The sequence below is a fragment of the Saccostrea echinata genome, unplaced genomic scaffold (genome assembly GCF_033153115.1).
Source record: "Saccostrea echinata isolate AGI-Se365-2 ecotype Australia unplaced genomic scaffold, CSIRO_AGI_Sech_v1 ptg000016l, whole genome shotgun sequence".
Lineage (NCBI taxonomy): Eukaryota > Metazoa > Mollusca > Bivalvia > Ostreida > Ostreidae > Saccostrea > Saccostrea echinata.
Genome location: NW_026889765.1, coordinates 6610450 through 6628096, shown reverse-complemented (window position 1 = coordinate 6628096; position 17647 = coordinate 6610450). Strand labels below are relative to the sequence as shown.

The following is a 17647-nucleotide window of genomic DNA, read 5'->3' as shown; positions in this document are numbered from 1 at the left end:
GGTACCAAACCAATCTCTTGCCTATTTACATGATAAACAATCTGTTTTATTTGACATTTGAAATAATTTACCCTCATAAACAGTTGCGCAAAGAAGTTGAAACTGGTAACAAATATTACATATTGAATTAAAATTACATTACTAACTTCAACTTCCCTATTTTTTTTCTGAATTTCCAAAAATAGTGATGAAATATGAAAGTCCAGCTCTGATAAGTATTGTGTATTATCAAGGATATCCTGCAGTCAACAATAAAATCAAAAGAGATTGTACCGAAAAACTGAGCAGCTGTGACTTGAATTATTTAAAGTTTCCTCCTCATGTCTCCTGTTTAATAGTATTTGATATTTGAAAAAAAATATAGCAAGAAAATAAATTCTATATTTGCAAGACGTTTGCACCTACTTTCATAACAATTTAATCAAAATAAAAAGTTACCAGTTGTCAATACAATATTAAAGTCAACTATAAAATGTACTTACATGTACGTATAAGTGTTTTGGATTAAAATTGCTGTAGAACTCGCATGTTTTAAGCTTCTTTTGAAAGATAATTGCTGGTGACCTGTAGATGTGCAATAGGACTTTGAATTTTCTTTTTCACCGATGAGGTCAAAAGGGGGTCGACAAACGACATTTTATTTTACATAAACCTGGTTCAAAGAACACCTGATACATTTTGCACAGTCGTGCCGTTTTTAGCAAGATGATTGGCGGTGTCCTACATCCTATCCTATCGAGGAATGAACTTTATTGTCATAGTTTTTCTTTGTGTCGAGAACTATTTTTATCAATGTTTCATCTTGCAATTTTGTAGGCAAATTGTAATCTTTTCTTTAACATTTCAGCATAATGACTTGTAGGCTTTACTGAAGACTCTGAGTCATCCAAATTTAAAAAGGCATCAATAAGATGCCAACCAAACATTTCATAATGAGGGCTAAATACTGTTGTACCTTGTTTGGTTGCAGTTTGTCACTGGTCAATTTATTTTAAAAAAATGCAATATTGAAGTTTCTTTTACTGCTCTTTTTTAGAAGACTTTCAAAGGCTTTTATCTAGATATTCAAACGGAAAATTTGATCCATTACTGTGATACCCATCCCCGGCGACATCTATAATTCTAACAAATTGAATCAACACTGTCTTGAACCTTTCACCTAAGTTTGATCTGTTCTTTGTTGTACGGAGTTTTTTTTTTTTAAAGATGACCTTTTCTTGATTATCCTCTCTTTTAAGAAGGAGTGCCCTTCCTTTGGACAAATTTGTATTCTTTTTTTTTTTAAAGAGGCTCTGGAATACATGTGGCTAAAATGATAGAGTGGTTAAGGTGAAAAAGTTGAGAATGTCAGAAAGTTAAAGAAAGACAGATAGACGGCCACTGACAAACTTCGATCAGAGAAGCTTCCTTGAATCTTTGGCTCAGGAGAGCTATTACCAGACAATAATGGAACTAATATCAGATTACTATGCTCGAAATATGAATGAACAACGTTTATTCTAGCTAAAAAATTGCTTTAATTTTTTATTTTAAAAAATTAAACGTGCCAATGGTATTTTATTATGAAAGCAAGTTTTTGAACCGGAATGTTTATTGTAACAGTTTCAAATAATAGAAAAGTGAATTTCTTTGATAAAACCTTATCAGGTCAAGTTTATATTTTTAGATGCAAAAGACAAAAAAGATACAGAAAAAACTTGTCTTATCCGGATACCACTGGTTCCAAAGAATTTGGTAGGATTAGACAACATTCCGGATTAGACAATATTTAAAGTAATGAAATTTACTGCAACAGACTGAAATTTTTTACCATATTAGACAAGATTTCGGATTTTACAACATCCGGATTAGACATGTTTCACTGTATATAGAAGCTCGTAAAGGCCGATTCATATGGGGAAAAATACTGTGTCTTTTGTTTGAAAACAGTATTTTTTTGTCAATTTTAGCTGGCCTCATAAGGCTTCTGTGTAGAACAAGTAGGATTTGATATCAATTTTAATATCTGACGGTAAATAGATGAAATCTCCGGCAACCTTCAAAGTAAATGTCAAAGTGAACTTAAAACATACATGATTAAATACATGTATATTTGGCTTTGATCGTAATAGAGAGATCAACTTATCAAGTATTTTGAATTGTTGACCCACAAAGTCTAACGTCTCCATTTCATTCCCATACACTATACTCATTATTGTTAAAACAATTCGACAAAAAAGGTATTTTATTTGTTGCTTTGGGTTAAAATATAAATACAAAACATTGCAAGAGAAAACAAAGTTAAAATCTTTTTAAATGTAGATAGCGGTACATAAAAAAAACAACAAAACAAATATAATATGCAAGATCAATATATAATGATCTCTTTTGAGAAGGAAGTACGAGTATGTACAAAGAGAAAAATAGCAAGATATCTTTTTTCCTTCTTTCTCGTCAAGTAAGTAGATTATATCGTGCGTTGATAGTTGAAAGTCTATCAAAGTAATATTTGAGTTCCTATATTGATAAACGTACATTTAAAGCAAAATTATAGAGAGGGTTGTATGTAATAATGCAATGAAGAACATCGAAGAATCCCAAATATTTACTGCAGCGTTGACGTGTTCTAAAATAAAGGAAAAAAAGAAAACATAATATATATATATATATATATATATATATATATATATATATATATATATATATATATATATATATATATATATATATATATATATATATATATATATATGTTTAAATAAAACAGATAATATATGTATAACATTCGTCATTTTAACACCATCTCATTTTCAGGACCGAGGAAAAATTAACCATTAAATGAATGAAGAATTGTTCACAAGTAAAAAAAAAAAAAAAAGATCGCTAAGCTTACAAATATTTTTTGTTGGCGAATTAATCGGTGTTACTCGCGCAACGTGGTCAATTACAACCTGTTTGAAAACGTCAATTATCATGAATGTCTACTTGATATTCAAGACAAACTAAATAAAGGACATTTTTCTACAAATAAATTGATGGTTTTATGAAGTTTAGCTTCAGTCGAAATTTATGTTTCGGAGAGTACTTGTTTACTTAGTGATAAGATATCATATGAAATGAAAGCAAAAAAAAAATCATAAACAAATGATGATATTTAAAAGACATTGTGAGGACACACAAAAAAGTTTTAAAAATATTTTTGATCACCATTAAGGACTCACCCTGCGGAATAGTGATTTGGAACCTCTTCGCATAACTGTATACTACGTAATAAGGAATCCTAAAGTCGTCAGAGGTCACTTTCAGAATCTCCATGGTTGTCTCAATCATAGAGTTATTAATCTTCTATTAAAAGATCAAATAAAATAAGGATTATGACACTAATATTATGCTGATAAAATATGTCTGAAATGTTTTTCTTTTTTACAAATTGCCGTCACGGTAGCTCAGTCGATAGAGCGCTCGCTCCGTGATCAAATCACGGCTGCGACTGGCCTAAGTCGATAAAAAAAAAATAGGTAGCAACTGTTCCTTCGCCAGGCGCTCGGCACTTTGAAGTGAAAGTTGCGGGTCCTTCGAATGTGACCTTAAAAACCGAGACCCCGTGTCACGGTAGGCGTTGACATGATAGGGAAGCCTCAGTGCTCAATGGCCCTTAGTGCTGATTCAAAGTCAAAATTTGAAGCCCTCACCGGTATATGGTGACGTCTCTTTATGAGTGAAACATTCTCGAAAGGGACGGAAAACAATATACAATCTCGCTTGAAGAAAGAAGAAGGTATGGTTTTAGCTTTATTGTGCCCTAAAAATTTAATGTTTTCAAAAAGTTTTGAAACTGGCTTAAATATTAGTTGAGTATACGACTGTAATAAATCAGGAAGGAATATAGCATGATTGAGTACCATTCTGGATATATGACGTCATTAATTTGATGTATTTCTCTATTTTTAATCAGAAAAAGCCTCAAAATGACCCATTTCAAGGGTTATTTTCCTTAAGAAAATAGTGTCCACAGCCGTCGCCCACGTTAATTTTTAGATATGTTGCGTAAAATTCTTTCAAAAATCACATATCTCAAAATCTTTGTGGGCGATGCCTGTGGAAAATATTATCTGAAAGAAAATTCCATTGAAAATTGATGTCTTCTGCAACTTTTTAAGAAAATACGGGAAAATGCACAAGTTTATGACGTCACAATTAGCATTTGGAAGGTCATGTGAGAAAAAAGATTTGTATGATCTTTCTGCATGGAATTTAATTAATTCAAAAAGCATGAGTTTTAATTTTTTACATCACTTTTATTCTTAAGAAAAACACAGGGCAAGATTTGTATTGAAACCGTACCTTGTTCTTTGCTATGGCTACATATAAATTGTAAAAGATATTCTGTTCAGTAATATATGTAGGAAACATAGTTAAAAATAATAAATTTTAGTTCATGATAAAAAAATCTCCAAAAAACATTAAATACACATGTACAACATTTTGCTTAAGGTTTTGTCAAAGGTCAAGATGTCCAAAAATTTTTACAATAGCTCCAAAACTATGTGAGGTATAAAGTTAAAACTTTTACAGTTTATTGATATATCATTGATTAACAGATAGAAAGTATCACTTAAAACCAAATATTTAAAAAATATTTTTTGAGAAAAAAAAATGCAAAAAATTTGCATATTTAAAAAAAATGCACCTGCTTAATTCTTTACTTTTAGTGAAAACCGTCATTGCAGAAATAATATATGTTTATCAATGAAGTGCAAGTTGGACGTGAATGGTCTTTGAAAGGCTGTTATTGAAAGCATGACAAATATAAAGACAAATCTTAACATTTGGACAAAATAAACAGGGAAAACAACTTTCCAGAGGCCATCGAAGTCCAACTTGCCCTTCATTGACAAACATATAATATTTCTGCAGTGATCGTTTTCACTAAAAGTACAGAATTAAGAAGATGCATTTTTAAAAAATATATGCATTTTTTAAAAAGAATTTTCTCGACAAATATTTGTTTTAAGTATTTGTTATCAAGTGATACTTTCTATCTGTTAATCAATGATATATTTATGAACTGTAAAAGTTTTAACTTTATAAACCACATAGTTTTGGAGCTAAAAATAAATTTTTGGACATGATGACCTTTGACAAAACCTTAACATTATTTTCAATCTTCTTAAAATTAATTGTTAGCAACGTTCAAAATTGTAGAATAAAAAATTCTCAAAATAAAAATCTGTGCCTAAATTAATAATTTAAATGATTTATTTTTCACATTAAAGGAAAGCTTACTCCTCAAGAAGGTACATTAAGTTCTGACTTAGCCAAAATGACGTCACGGTTTGTGATATTTTACATTCTTTTCTTGAAAATTCTTGAAAATTTTGTATTGCAAATTTTTTTTACTCCATAAAATGAAACGAAAATCAATTAGAAAGTAACATAAAACATAAAAGTCTTTTCTCTGTCACAGAGGGTAAAATACTTCGAATGATAACGTCATACATATGAAATATGATGAGCGGAAAATGAAACAAGAAGTTGTTAAAGACTGTAATAAAGGATGTAAATAGATAGCCCAAAATGGGTGTTAGAACTAACGAGAATATTGTCTATTTTTTTATTTATGGAATAAAAATTGTATTGATCAGGTAGTCAGAATTATTTTATCACTTTTTTTTAATTATGACAAGCAGCAAAAAAATCACATTCAGGCCTCAGAAAGATAAACCGGGAGCAGAATTAAGTCAAAACTTTGATTTTTAATATCTTGAGTTTTATATAACACAATCATGTGCTTGAAAATTAACAGGTTTTTATAATATCAACGCAAGTTTTTTCACAAGTTTTTGAATCTCTTACGAAAATTCTTAAGTGCTTTTCACGAACGCATTCATAGCAGATGGAACTTAATATTTTACTTACGACTTACTACTTACTTACTTCTTCCCAAGCAACGATCTCAATATTCTTCATAATCCTTAAAAAAAGTGGATGAGATGAAATATGAAGGTAAGGAACAGTATTCAATCTCCAAAGTCCAATGAAACGATACAAATTTGGAGCAGAGCAAACACGGATCTCAAAATTTAGAGGTGGGATCAGGTGCCATGGAGGAGTGAGCATCCCCTGCCGACCGATCACACCCGCCTTGTGCTCCTTGTCATGATCGAAAAAAACGAAAAATCCGTAGACAGTTCAGTGTCAAATAATGGCCTAACAGTTAGTATGAAAAACGTCAGTCAGCATTTGACTCAGTGATAGGTTGTATTTGCTGACAATGTCATTGTATCGACCATAAAACTTGCGAAAACATGACTGAAACGAGACTGTTGATATCCTTGTTCATCAACTTGTTTGTCAATACCCTGCCTCGTTTTAAGAATTGTACATACGTAGAGCATGCTCTTTAGTATCGAATCAACTGAGAGACATAAACCCCATATGCAGGTGATACATGTAAGGGTATATTGCTATATAAGAAAGGTATGTTGGCGATTGAAAAGTTGAAGCCATCACGTTTATCATGAAGCTTTTTTGTTACGTTACCATTAACGTCTTTTTCTAGAAAAATATCTAAATATGAAACAGATGTGTCAGAATCTATAGTATCTTTTATTTCAAGCTCACTGGGAAATATCAAGTCGACATATGAATGAAAGTAACTATTGTTATTTGATAATACGTCGTCGATATATCGAAATGTCGAGTTGAAGGCCACAGCAAGTGTTTTTTTTTTCTTCTGTAGAAGTTTTTTAAAAAAAATTCTGCTTCATATGAATACAAAAATAGGTCTACTAATAAGGGGGCGCAATTGGTACCCATGAGAATTCCAACAGATTATCGGAAGACCTGATCTCCAAGAACTCCATAGATATTGTCAATCTGAAACTCAGGAATCTTTTTAATATCAACTTCAGAGTACTTGTGTGTACAATCAGAGAGCTTTTTAACAAAATAATTTGGTAAATGACCGATGGCAAGGTATGTATATTTACGAGTTCCAATTTTATTGAAAAAGCAGCTGTCTATTATGTCAAAAAGTCTGGACTTCAGTTTATCATGGGGAATGGTTGTATAATAAAGTGTTGAAAAAATCGAACGTTTTGATGGTATTGATTTTAGTAAAATTTGTGATTTCAAATTTTCCAAAAGACCTTTGGTGTAGTATCCACATCTGATTTACACCACTACTCGAATATACTGCTGTACAGTACTCGTGAAGTTTATCCTTCATTAGTGAGGAGAAAAGAAAGAGACTGGTAGAACATTCACTGAACCCGCTGTGTATCTTTGATCGTAAGTTTTTTCTTTATGAAGTTTATAAATCCAGTAAAGGTATGGTAATTCAAGTTCATTTTGATTGTTGGGAATATTAAAAATATCTAAAACGGACATATGATTTCGAAGAATTTCCTCCTTAGAAATGGACCACTTATGGGTGTAAGTTGGATTTCCACCTGTAGAATTAAATCCTAGTTTCTCTAAAATACAATTCAAATAATGAGCCTTTATGAGAATAATGAGAATAAAAAGGAAGCGAAGTTTTCAACACTGTATTTAAAACCCTATCCAGCGAACAAAGCGTTATGAATCGTAATAGTAGGAGAGCAATTACTACAATTCATAACCCCATGTTCACCAAATAACCTTGTTTATTTTGTAATATATTATACATGAAACTTAAGGCATTGAATAGATTACACCTTTCGGATCAGTCTGGTATGGAATTTATGTTACGAGTTGGACAGGATTTTTTTATATTTTTACGAGTGCGAAGCACGAGTGAAAATATATATATATATAAAAAACCTGCCTCACGAGTGAAATAAATTCCATATCAATAGCTACCTAACATTGAATTTTCTGTTTATTACGTTTTCTTTGATTTCCCTTTTCCTCTGTCTTTTCTAAACTCGTTCAGTTACAATCTCTATCTTATGACAGGCCAGAAATGATGTTTAACTTGTTTTGATATCCTTTCACACTGTGACAGATTATCACTTCGGTATCCTTTCACACTGTGACAGGATACCAATTTATTTAATAACAGTATTCACAGTATTTCACTGTTGAAAATGCAATAAGCTATTGCTAGCAATGGAAAAAGTTTGAGTTGGTTTCCTTTTTAATTAAACTTAACACATTGATGCACCCTTTAATTGTATCAAAGTTATCAAATTGATTTTCTCATCTTATAAAATAGGTAATTTTTGAGGAATTCGAAGTGAATAGTATTCGTATGGGTAATTTTTTCTTGGAGACGTATTATAATCCCTAACCTTGCATTCTATATTAATATCCTCATAGTTTCCTGATCCACGACTTTCTCCATCATATCCTCTCTGCCATGCTATCTTTGTACACGTAATTCTCTTTACGTTATAAACTTTACACGTGACTTTATGTCTTTTGTTCTTCAAAACTGCTGATTCATTTGTGCATATGAATTTCGGATCCACTACAACATAAAATTATGATACAGTGAGTAGAAAAGGCACGTAAAGTTTATAAACACTTTTTACGAATTAAACATTTTTACATTGTATTATTATTTGCTCCTTGTTTTTTGTTCCCAATTTACACATTTGCTAGTATGTACATGGCATTAGACATTGCTTAATCAATGGAAGTGTTGTTATATCAAGCATAACGAATTAGATTTTTCTTGTACTTTTTTTTATTGTATATAATTACCGGGTATGTAAATACCATGTCGTACTTAATATTACTGATCAATTATGTACCATGTGGTACAATGACAATGGTTTTACATCACTTATTAACATGGTGATATAAGCAACACGCAATTATGCATTGAGAAAATTTTTAGGATTAAGTTACAACAAACAAGGGCCTTAACGGTCACCTGAATATAATGTAACGCTATAAAGGATCCATAAATTGGGTATAAAATGAAATAAGCTGATAAATGAAGCTATTATGCCAAAAAGCAAGAGAAATAGCACGATCAGGGATCAGCAAATTGATTAATTTAATGGTCAGTAACAAATTTTAAAGTTGATCTGTTTTTCTTGTCTTTACTTGCCCCCATTACTCACAATCCCCATGCGGGCTATTAAACACTATTTGTAAACCCATCATTTATTTGCCAATCATGGTCCCACTACAGGCAGAACATATATATATTCAAAAGGGCCCCATCCTCACACAAAGCCCCTGATTCAGGGGGTTATGAATTTCGAACGTTTTGAAAAGGCATCCCTGCTCATCATAATCATCCAATTAGTTTCTCTAAATATATAAAGGGCAGAGAAGAAGACTTTCAAAAACATGAAATTTAACTGTACACATGTACATTTCACCTTCATAACCCCTGACCCTAGGGCCACAAATTTCACGATTTTGGAAGAGGCTATCTTGATCGTCATCACTATGCGCCTGTTTATCGCTCTATATACAGGGGGAGAGAAAAAGATTTTTAAAGAATTAATGCATTTGCACTGTATAATCAATAGAGCCCTGTCTTAACACCAGTACCTCTGACCCAGGGGCCATGAAATTCACAATTTTGGAAGATGCACCCTTGCTCATCATAACTACATACTTTGTTTGTTTTCTTAATTCTAAGGAGCAGAGAAGAAGATTTTTAAAGAAATAATCACTTTTACTTTATAATCAATAGAGCCCCTCCCCCCTCCCACAGAACCCCTGACCCTGGAGCCACAATTTTCACAGTTTTGGAAGAGGCACCCTTTATCATCATAACCATTTATATGCTTTATATACAGGGGGAGAAAAGAAGATTTTAAAGATTTTTTTTTTTGCATTTTCACCATATGATCATAGAAGACCCATCCTAACTCCAGAATTCCTGACCCTGGAGCCATGAATTTCTAAATTTTAATAGAGGGCTCAAATCTTATTACAATAATAGATCTACCAACATTATGACTTCTTGATGTCCAGGAGTAAAGAAGAATATTTTCAAATATAGCACTAATTGTAATGGTTTTAGTCCCGCCCCTAGGACCCCTGGGGATCAGGGACCATTAAATTTACAATTTTTGTTTTCCCTTACTCATAGATGTTCTATGCTAAAATTTGTTGAATTTGGTTCATCGGTTACAAAGAAGATGCTGAAAATGTTCCAATGTTAACGCACGACGATGGACGGACGACTCACCTCGACAGACGAAAACAGATAGCAATAAGTCACCTGAGTGACTCAGGTGGCCTTAAAATGAAATCGGTGTTCCCTAACAGACGATACTAATTACTATTTAATAATTCTGGCAAAGTCCCTTTAAGACTTTTTTTTTTTTGGCCCTCTGTATTTCCGAAAAATTGAAACTGATCACTGTTTAGTTGACATTCACTATAATATAACACATGGGACCTTGGCGACTGCATATCTATTTAAATTGACGTTATTTCCGCGCTAGTTAATTCATTTTGGCGTCATAAAATGCGACATTATTCCCATATCCTGAAAAAAATCTTACAAAATGGCCAAACCTGTAAAATATTTTTTAATATTTCATATAGAGCACAACCTCTGATCCAAAATATGCTATTATATGATGATAGAACTGTTTCTAAAGATTATATGATAGGTTTCATTTTTTGGGATCGAGGCGTGTGCTCTTAATTAATTCCTCGCCGAACGTACTCATACACCTGTTTTCTGCAAAATTCAAGTACATTGCAATTTCACAAAGCTTGTTTCCCAATACCTGAACTCTCAAAGGAAACTTTGTCAAAGGACTGGAAATGAAAGTCTTTTAACAAGTCTTTAGAACGTCTTTAGGAGGACTTTATATTGATGTTTGATATAGATCATAGGGTATTTATAGGTTGTATTATTTCCTATTAATTTGTATGAGGACTAGGTCATTTTATACATAAAATGAACCTTGGTTCATTATTCTTTACATATACTTACATTTTTAGAATACTGTATGCTCGTAGTTTTATCAATTTTATACGCCTTTGTCTGTACATATATATTTCTTTCCTATTAACCTGAGTAGTGATAATCCTTGTTGATTCTTATATTCATGTAAACAGACATGAAATAAAATAATACTCACATTTTTCGACTACAAGAACATTAAATGTTCTCTCTCGTTCTGATTTTGGAAGACCAGGAACTATTGAGCTGCAAGCCAGTGTGGTATCGGTGCCTGCTGTCAAAATCAACATGAGATTGAATAATGATCATGTCCCATACATAAATATAGGGTCTCACATTGCTTGTGGTATGGTAGGATTTAATTTTTTTTCAAACGAATTCTGTATTTTATATCTCTGAGCTCAAGGAACGGAATAGAAATACACAGGGTTTGGCTAAAACTCCTATACTAGAACACATAAAAGATCTCTCATGACTTGTGGGTGGATAAAAAAAATCATATCCAACCACAAAAGAGGCATGTCTTGTACACTATATCGTAAATGAACTAGACAAATTCAACTTACACATCTTTATGAACAGAATAATTTTCTCTAAGTCCAAAAACATTTTAGCAAAAAATTATGTTTTTTATATTCTCTTTAAGGCCTATTGATCCACTGGTCAGACAGATAACTTCCAATATATATTTCAGAAACGTGGAAATAATCTGCATAACGGACGAAGCCCGTTATGCATAAATTATCCCATGTTTCCAACTATCGTTGATGACACTAGCATATACCCAACAAACTAGACAGTGATTCCTTATATATGAATTTATATGTGAAAAAAGTGTGAATATAAATAAAAGATGCTATCTAATAGATTTAAAATATATGAACATTCCATGTTAATTTACACAGTCCACGCCCACTGACGTCAGACACAGACACTCTTGAGAGATTGACAATCGACCTTTTATTAGGCGAAATTTACATTCGATTGTTAATATCGAGAAATCAAATTTCCAAGAATTATCACAGAGAAAACAGTTATAAATGTAAATATTTATACTAAATGACCTTAACCATTTGCATACAGTTATTTAATCTGTCAAAATTAAATACTTTTATATGTATCGTTTCATATGAAATTTTATAACTTGCATAATTTACCATAAATCAATAGTAGCATTTTTATGATTATCGTTTATTTTTTAAATACGAAAAAAAAAATTAAGAATGATAACTGTTACTTATGGACCCAACTTTTAATAATTTGATATTCTCACTTAAAAAGGATGGTTGTATTATGTTTTTGATAGGAATTTATTATGTGTGACACTAAATATTATTTTTATATATATATATATATATACCTCATATTTTTATTTTTATGTTTTGATAATAAATTATTGTTCTTCATATTCACTGAGTCAAATTTTCTTCATATTATATGGTTAGACATAAGAGTAATTTTTGAAAAAGTAAGCCTCGCTTCAAGGTTCAAACTTCATTCCCTTTTAATCTAATCCTATTAATTTGTTGTTGACGAAAATCAATGTTTGAAATTTTTATTTTTTTTATTATCTTTTTATTTTTTATTTATTTATTTATTTATGTATGTATTTATTTTTGGTGGGGGGGGGGGGGGGAGGATAAAATATAGAACAGAGGATCATAAAACATTACGTAAATTAAAATGTGCTTCAAAAAAATTGCGCACCAGTCTTACATGCAACTGACATTTGCAGTGAATTGAATTTCGATTATAATAGTTTCGAAATTTGTCATGCATTAATCAAGTAAATTACGCACGTGCAATTATATTCTTTAGGACAGCAATTTCATATATCATATAATTTATTGTACCATTGGCTAAAGCTTAGTGGTAGGGCGTTCGCTTCATGATCGGGATGTTTCGGGATCGATTCCCTTTCCCGGGGCCGCGTCAAACCTAAATTAACATAGGTAGTGAATATCCCTTTGCTAATAGATAGACACTAGAAGTGAAAGTCACAGGACTTTCAGATGAAGAATTCAAAATGTATCGGTAACGACCACTCTCTCTCTCTCTCTCTCTCTCTCTCTCTCTCTATATATATATATATATATATATAGTACTTTGTCTGTAGAATTAAATATGGAACCTTCAAACTCGATTTCATTTGCAACAAACTCTATCCCCTGTTCATTTTCCATATATAAAAGAGACCCTTGTAACTGAGTATCTCCCATAATGATCTTCACTTCCGCCACGGGTGTACTTCCTATCACTTTGCAGGATGGTGTATAATTTCCCGGATTAACCACAATGAGTCTTGGGGCTGAACTACTAGAAAGTGTTAAATTCTCTTGCTTGTTTTGGTCAAACTTGAAAATCATATCTTTGATGAAATCTGTTAAATAAATTAAACGAAAAAAAAAATAAATGCATTACATTTATTTTAATCAAAATAGATATAATCAGGAATTACGTCTCTGTATATATTTTTTAACTAATAACATGCAATGATTATCTATATAATGAATCTGAATGATGTCAACGGCTCCAGTAGGCTTTTTGTATCAACGTTTGATGCGTCTTGGATCGGATAATACACACAGTGTACTCAATTACTTCACCCCTAATATTTGGATTAAAAACGTTAACGTGCAAAAACTTAGCACACTTAGAATTTAGCACAGTATTCCTTAATCAACTGATAACCGTCATCATGAATATGCACATTTAAGACCCAGGCTTCTTTATGTAATTGATGTAAACATATACTTGTACAAATGTATATTTAATTTAGCGGACATGAGGTAACATGCTAAAATACGATAAACCGTTTAAATAAGCATGTTTCATTACAGGATTTACTCCAGAGTATCCGATGATACTGAATAAAGAAAGGATAGTCTTTTCCTCACGATAGCAATCAAAATATGAACACCTTATAGATCAGGCATCAAACTTTTTTTACTTGAAGTTGTTAATAATTTACAACATGGGAACAGTTCAATGGAGATCGATACCTCTCACTTTAAAGGAAACAGATTTGACGTCCATTATCTCATCCCTCACCCGTGTCCCATTCACTTTTATTTGTTTTGACAACTCACAAGTTAAGTTTCCTTCATCCGACTTTTCAACATCTGAAATTAAGAAAACAATGCGATATCATCTGAAACAAAGTCTAATTATTTCTGGGTTTTTTTAAATCGTTAATAAATCAATATTCTTTGAATTTTATACAAGGATGATGATCGTGTTTGTATTTATAGTGTTGATAGCATTTAATTCTCTTCGAACTCAACATTAAGCACTATAAATACACAAAAATGTTTAATATCTATTGAACAAATATTTCTCAGTGGAACGTGTATGCAATGTTCACCTGTCCATTAAAGAAAAAAAAACATGGTATCTCTTTTTTTTTTTTTTTTTTTTTTTTTTTTTTTTTGCATATTTGATTAAAAGTATTTGGTGAATTTCTTAAGAATATGTTTAATAAAGCAGACCGTAGTATTCCTAGTAATTTTTCTTGACCATTATTTATTGTGTTCATGAGATTTTAATATGAAAAAGGCAGTTATAACGAGGTGATTGATCTAAAAAATCTACAAAAATACAAATCTGTAACCAGGGTATAAAACGCGGATGCGGTCTCTCAGAAATTCCAGAGGCGGGATCAGGTGCCGTGAAGGAATAAGGATTCCCTGTCGACCTGTTCACCCGCAGTGAGCCTTAAGTATGATTGATCAGTTATATGAAATGTTTTGTATGCAATCGCGCATACATGTAAGTACTTTTATAGTTATTCTGAAAGACAAACACAGATACACTGGACAATAAATTTCATTAATGTAGGGAAAATCGCAATGCCTTCTTTAATTTATATATATATATATATATATATATATATATATATATATATATATATATATATATATATATATATAAACACAGTTAATAATGATACTTCTCCTGAGAAGCTAAAAAAATTGGTATTGCACAATGGAGAATTCAAGTGTTTGACATAATTTTTTTAAGTCAGAGTTTTCTTCTATTTTGGAAACTAGATTTTTTATCAATCCAAATCGTAGCATATTGTTCACAGTTTTCATGTTTAAAAAAAGAATTTAGTACCACTCTAAGTTAGTAAAACTGAGAAAACTTCAAAACGAAAAAAAGTATTGAACCCACAAATGCAAATTATTTGACATATATAAGGATATTTCAAACATAGATTAAGCTTACCCGTTACAGTGAGTATAAAGCTGAAGTTTTTATTTTGAGAGGCATCCACACTGCATTCATACTTGTATGAAAGGATATCTTCCAGTAGGCATAAGGTTGTCGCTTGTTTTGTGTTGTGGAACCACTTGACTCTTAGTTCGGACACAATGTAGAGCGTATCAAACCCTGCTAACTGACAAACCGCATAATAATCCTCCCCAGAGTTAACCATATAAACTGGTGCTGACACAGACATTTCATATTCCTGGTCTTGTGCTGTGGTGGACAAAACTGTCACTATATAACACTTTATAAAACTGTAAATCAACTATCATTCGCCAAACCTGTTATTTGCGATGTGTCCTTTTGAAATCCATATTAAACTAATGATCATATTTTGCGTGTATTTACATCAAAAATAAATATTGATTTACATGTAAAAAATTTGTCCGTGTCGAGAAACACATGTATTCTCAAGTATAAGATAGTCGCAATTTTCTCTGATGTCTCTGTCAATGTTGCATTGGTTTAAACAATATTTCTACTTATAGCTACATGTATAACTTTTTGTTAATATATGACTGTTTTTAGAGAAAATATGCGTATTTAATAAACCCTTAAACAAAAGTATGACGAAATATCCATAAATCATTTTTTCAGTATTATTTTTTTTTTATTTCTGAATTTCATTATTATTGATGATTTTGATTCATAATTTCACATAACATGCATTTTCTGAAAATGGTATCAGGACGTTGGTGCTAAAAGTAAAGAAATTGATTGCCCTATAACGGTATACAGTAACAACTCACTTTGACAGAAGCATGTCCTATACGCAAATAAGAACAAAAGCGTTCTGCAACCGTTAATTCCACGCTTAAAATCTAACTCTTTTCTGAGAGTAATCTGTTGATAATTTAAGATAAAGCAATGCTGATTTTTTTTTCAAATGAAACGTAGGAAGAGCTTTTACCAAATTATCTGTTTTACCTATGTTTCAAATAATTATTACATTTCTGATATGTAAGCAAATACTTACAGAATACAGATATATCCTTACTCAAAAACGAGCATGTAAGTAAAACTGTAGTAACTATGACAGAATATGTTGATTTAAACATTATAATGATCGTCTAACTTATTGAATTAAGGTTTCACAATTTTTCAATTTAAGCAGTAGGTTCAAATATCCACGTTCATGACACTTGCACAATTTGAAAAGGATGTTAAGAATGACACAATTTAACCTTTATAAGAAATTTATCTTTAGTACAATTAAAAAGGATTGACAAGTGTGTTTTCCTCTAGTGGTTATTATACAAACAAATACTCAATTTACAGGCCCCTTGTAGACCTTGCATATTTGCATTTATAAACAGCAGAACAATAAATAACAATTTTTTCAAAGGGTAAGTATTTAAGAAGACAAAAAAATCTTGCTAACAAGTTTTGTTTGTAAAATGAAATAAAGTTAAATATTTATTTTGATAAGCGTTAGACTTGGTGAAACTTTTACACAACTAGTATGAATCATTTTCATGAAATATGAAGATAAAGAACAGTATTCAATCTCGAAAGTCCAATGAAACAATACAAATTTGGAGCAGAGCAAACATGGATCTCAAAATTCAGAGGTACCATGGAGGAGTGAGCATATCCTACCAACCGGTTACAACCGCCGTGTGCTTCTTGTCATAATTGAAAAAAACTGGAAAAGTCCGTATACAATTCAGTAAATAAATTATGGCCTAACAATAAGTATGAAAAACGTCAGTCAGCATTTGACTCAACGATAGATTGTGTATGTGCTGACAAGGGCATTGTATCGACCATTAAACTTGCGAAATGATGACTTCAAACGAGACTGTTGATATCTTTGTTTCATCAACTTCTTTATCAATAGCTTGCCTTCTTTTAGAAATTGTTCATACGTAGAGCATGCTCTTCCGTATCGAATCAACTGAGAGACATAAACCCCATATTCAGGTGATAAGGATATATTGCTACATAAGTAAAGGAAGTTGACGATTGAAGTCATCACATTTATCATAAAGCTTTGTGGTTACGTTGCCATTAACGTCTTTATCTATTAATATGTCTAAATATGAAACAGATGTGTCAGACTCTTTGGTATCTTTTATTTCAAGCTCACTGGGATATATCGAGTCGACATATGAATGGAAGTAACTATTATTAATTGATTATACGCCGTCGATATATCTAAATATCGAGGCCACAGCCAGTGTTTTCTTCTTCTTATGTAGATATTCAATAAATTTTGCTTCATATGAATATGAATATAAAAGAAAGTCTGCTAATAACGGGGCGCAATTAGTACCCATGGGAATTCCAACAGATTGTTGGAAGACCTGATTGATGTTAATCATTTTTAGCAAAATTTTTTGATTTCAAATTTTCAAAAAGTTCCTTTGAGTTTTTAAGTTTCCACATCTGATTTACACCTCTTCTCGAATATGCTGTTGTCCAGTTCCCCTGAAGTTTCTCCTTCATTACATCTCAACTTTTACTTTACAAACGATTCATAAGCAAAGCTGACAGCTTTCAACAAAAGATGGGAAGTTGAAGTACAGT

The 17647-nt window shown here is 31.6% G+C and overlaps 1 protein-coding gene across 1 annotated transcript; it reads right to left on the bottom strand.

Moving 5' to 3' along the window:
- Positions 1–2310: 2310 nt before the first annotated feature.
- On the bottom strand, positions 2311–16220 carry LOC133188865 (uncharacterized). The gene is made up of 8 exons (XM_061324345.1): positions 16095–16220; positions 15077–15331; positions 13852–13971; positions 12981–13229; positions 11028–11123; positions 8256–8434; positions 3201–3324; positions 2311–2605 (listed from the first exon to the last, which is right to left on the bottom strand). Exons 1-8 carry the CDS (start codon positions 16174–16176, stop codon positions 2517–2519), a joined length of 1194 nt encoding a protein of 397 aa, XP_061180329.1. The 5' UTR covers positions 16177–16220; the 3' UTR covers positions 2311–2516.
- Positions 16221–17647: the final 1427 nt, after the last annotated feature.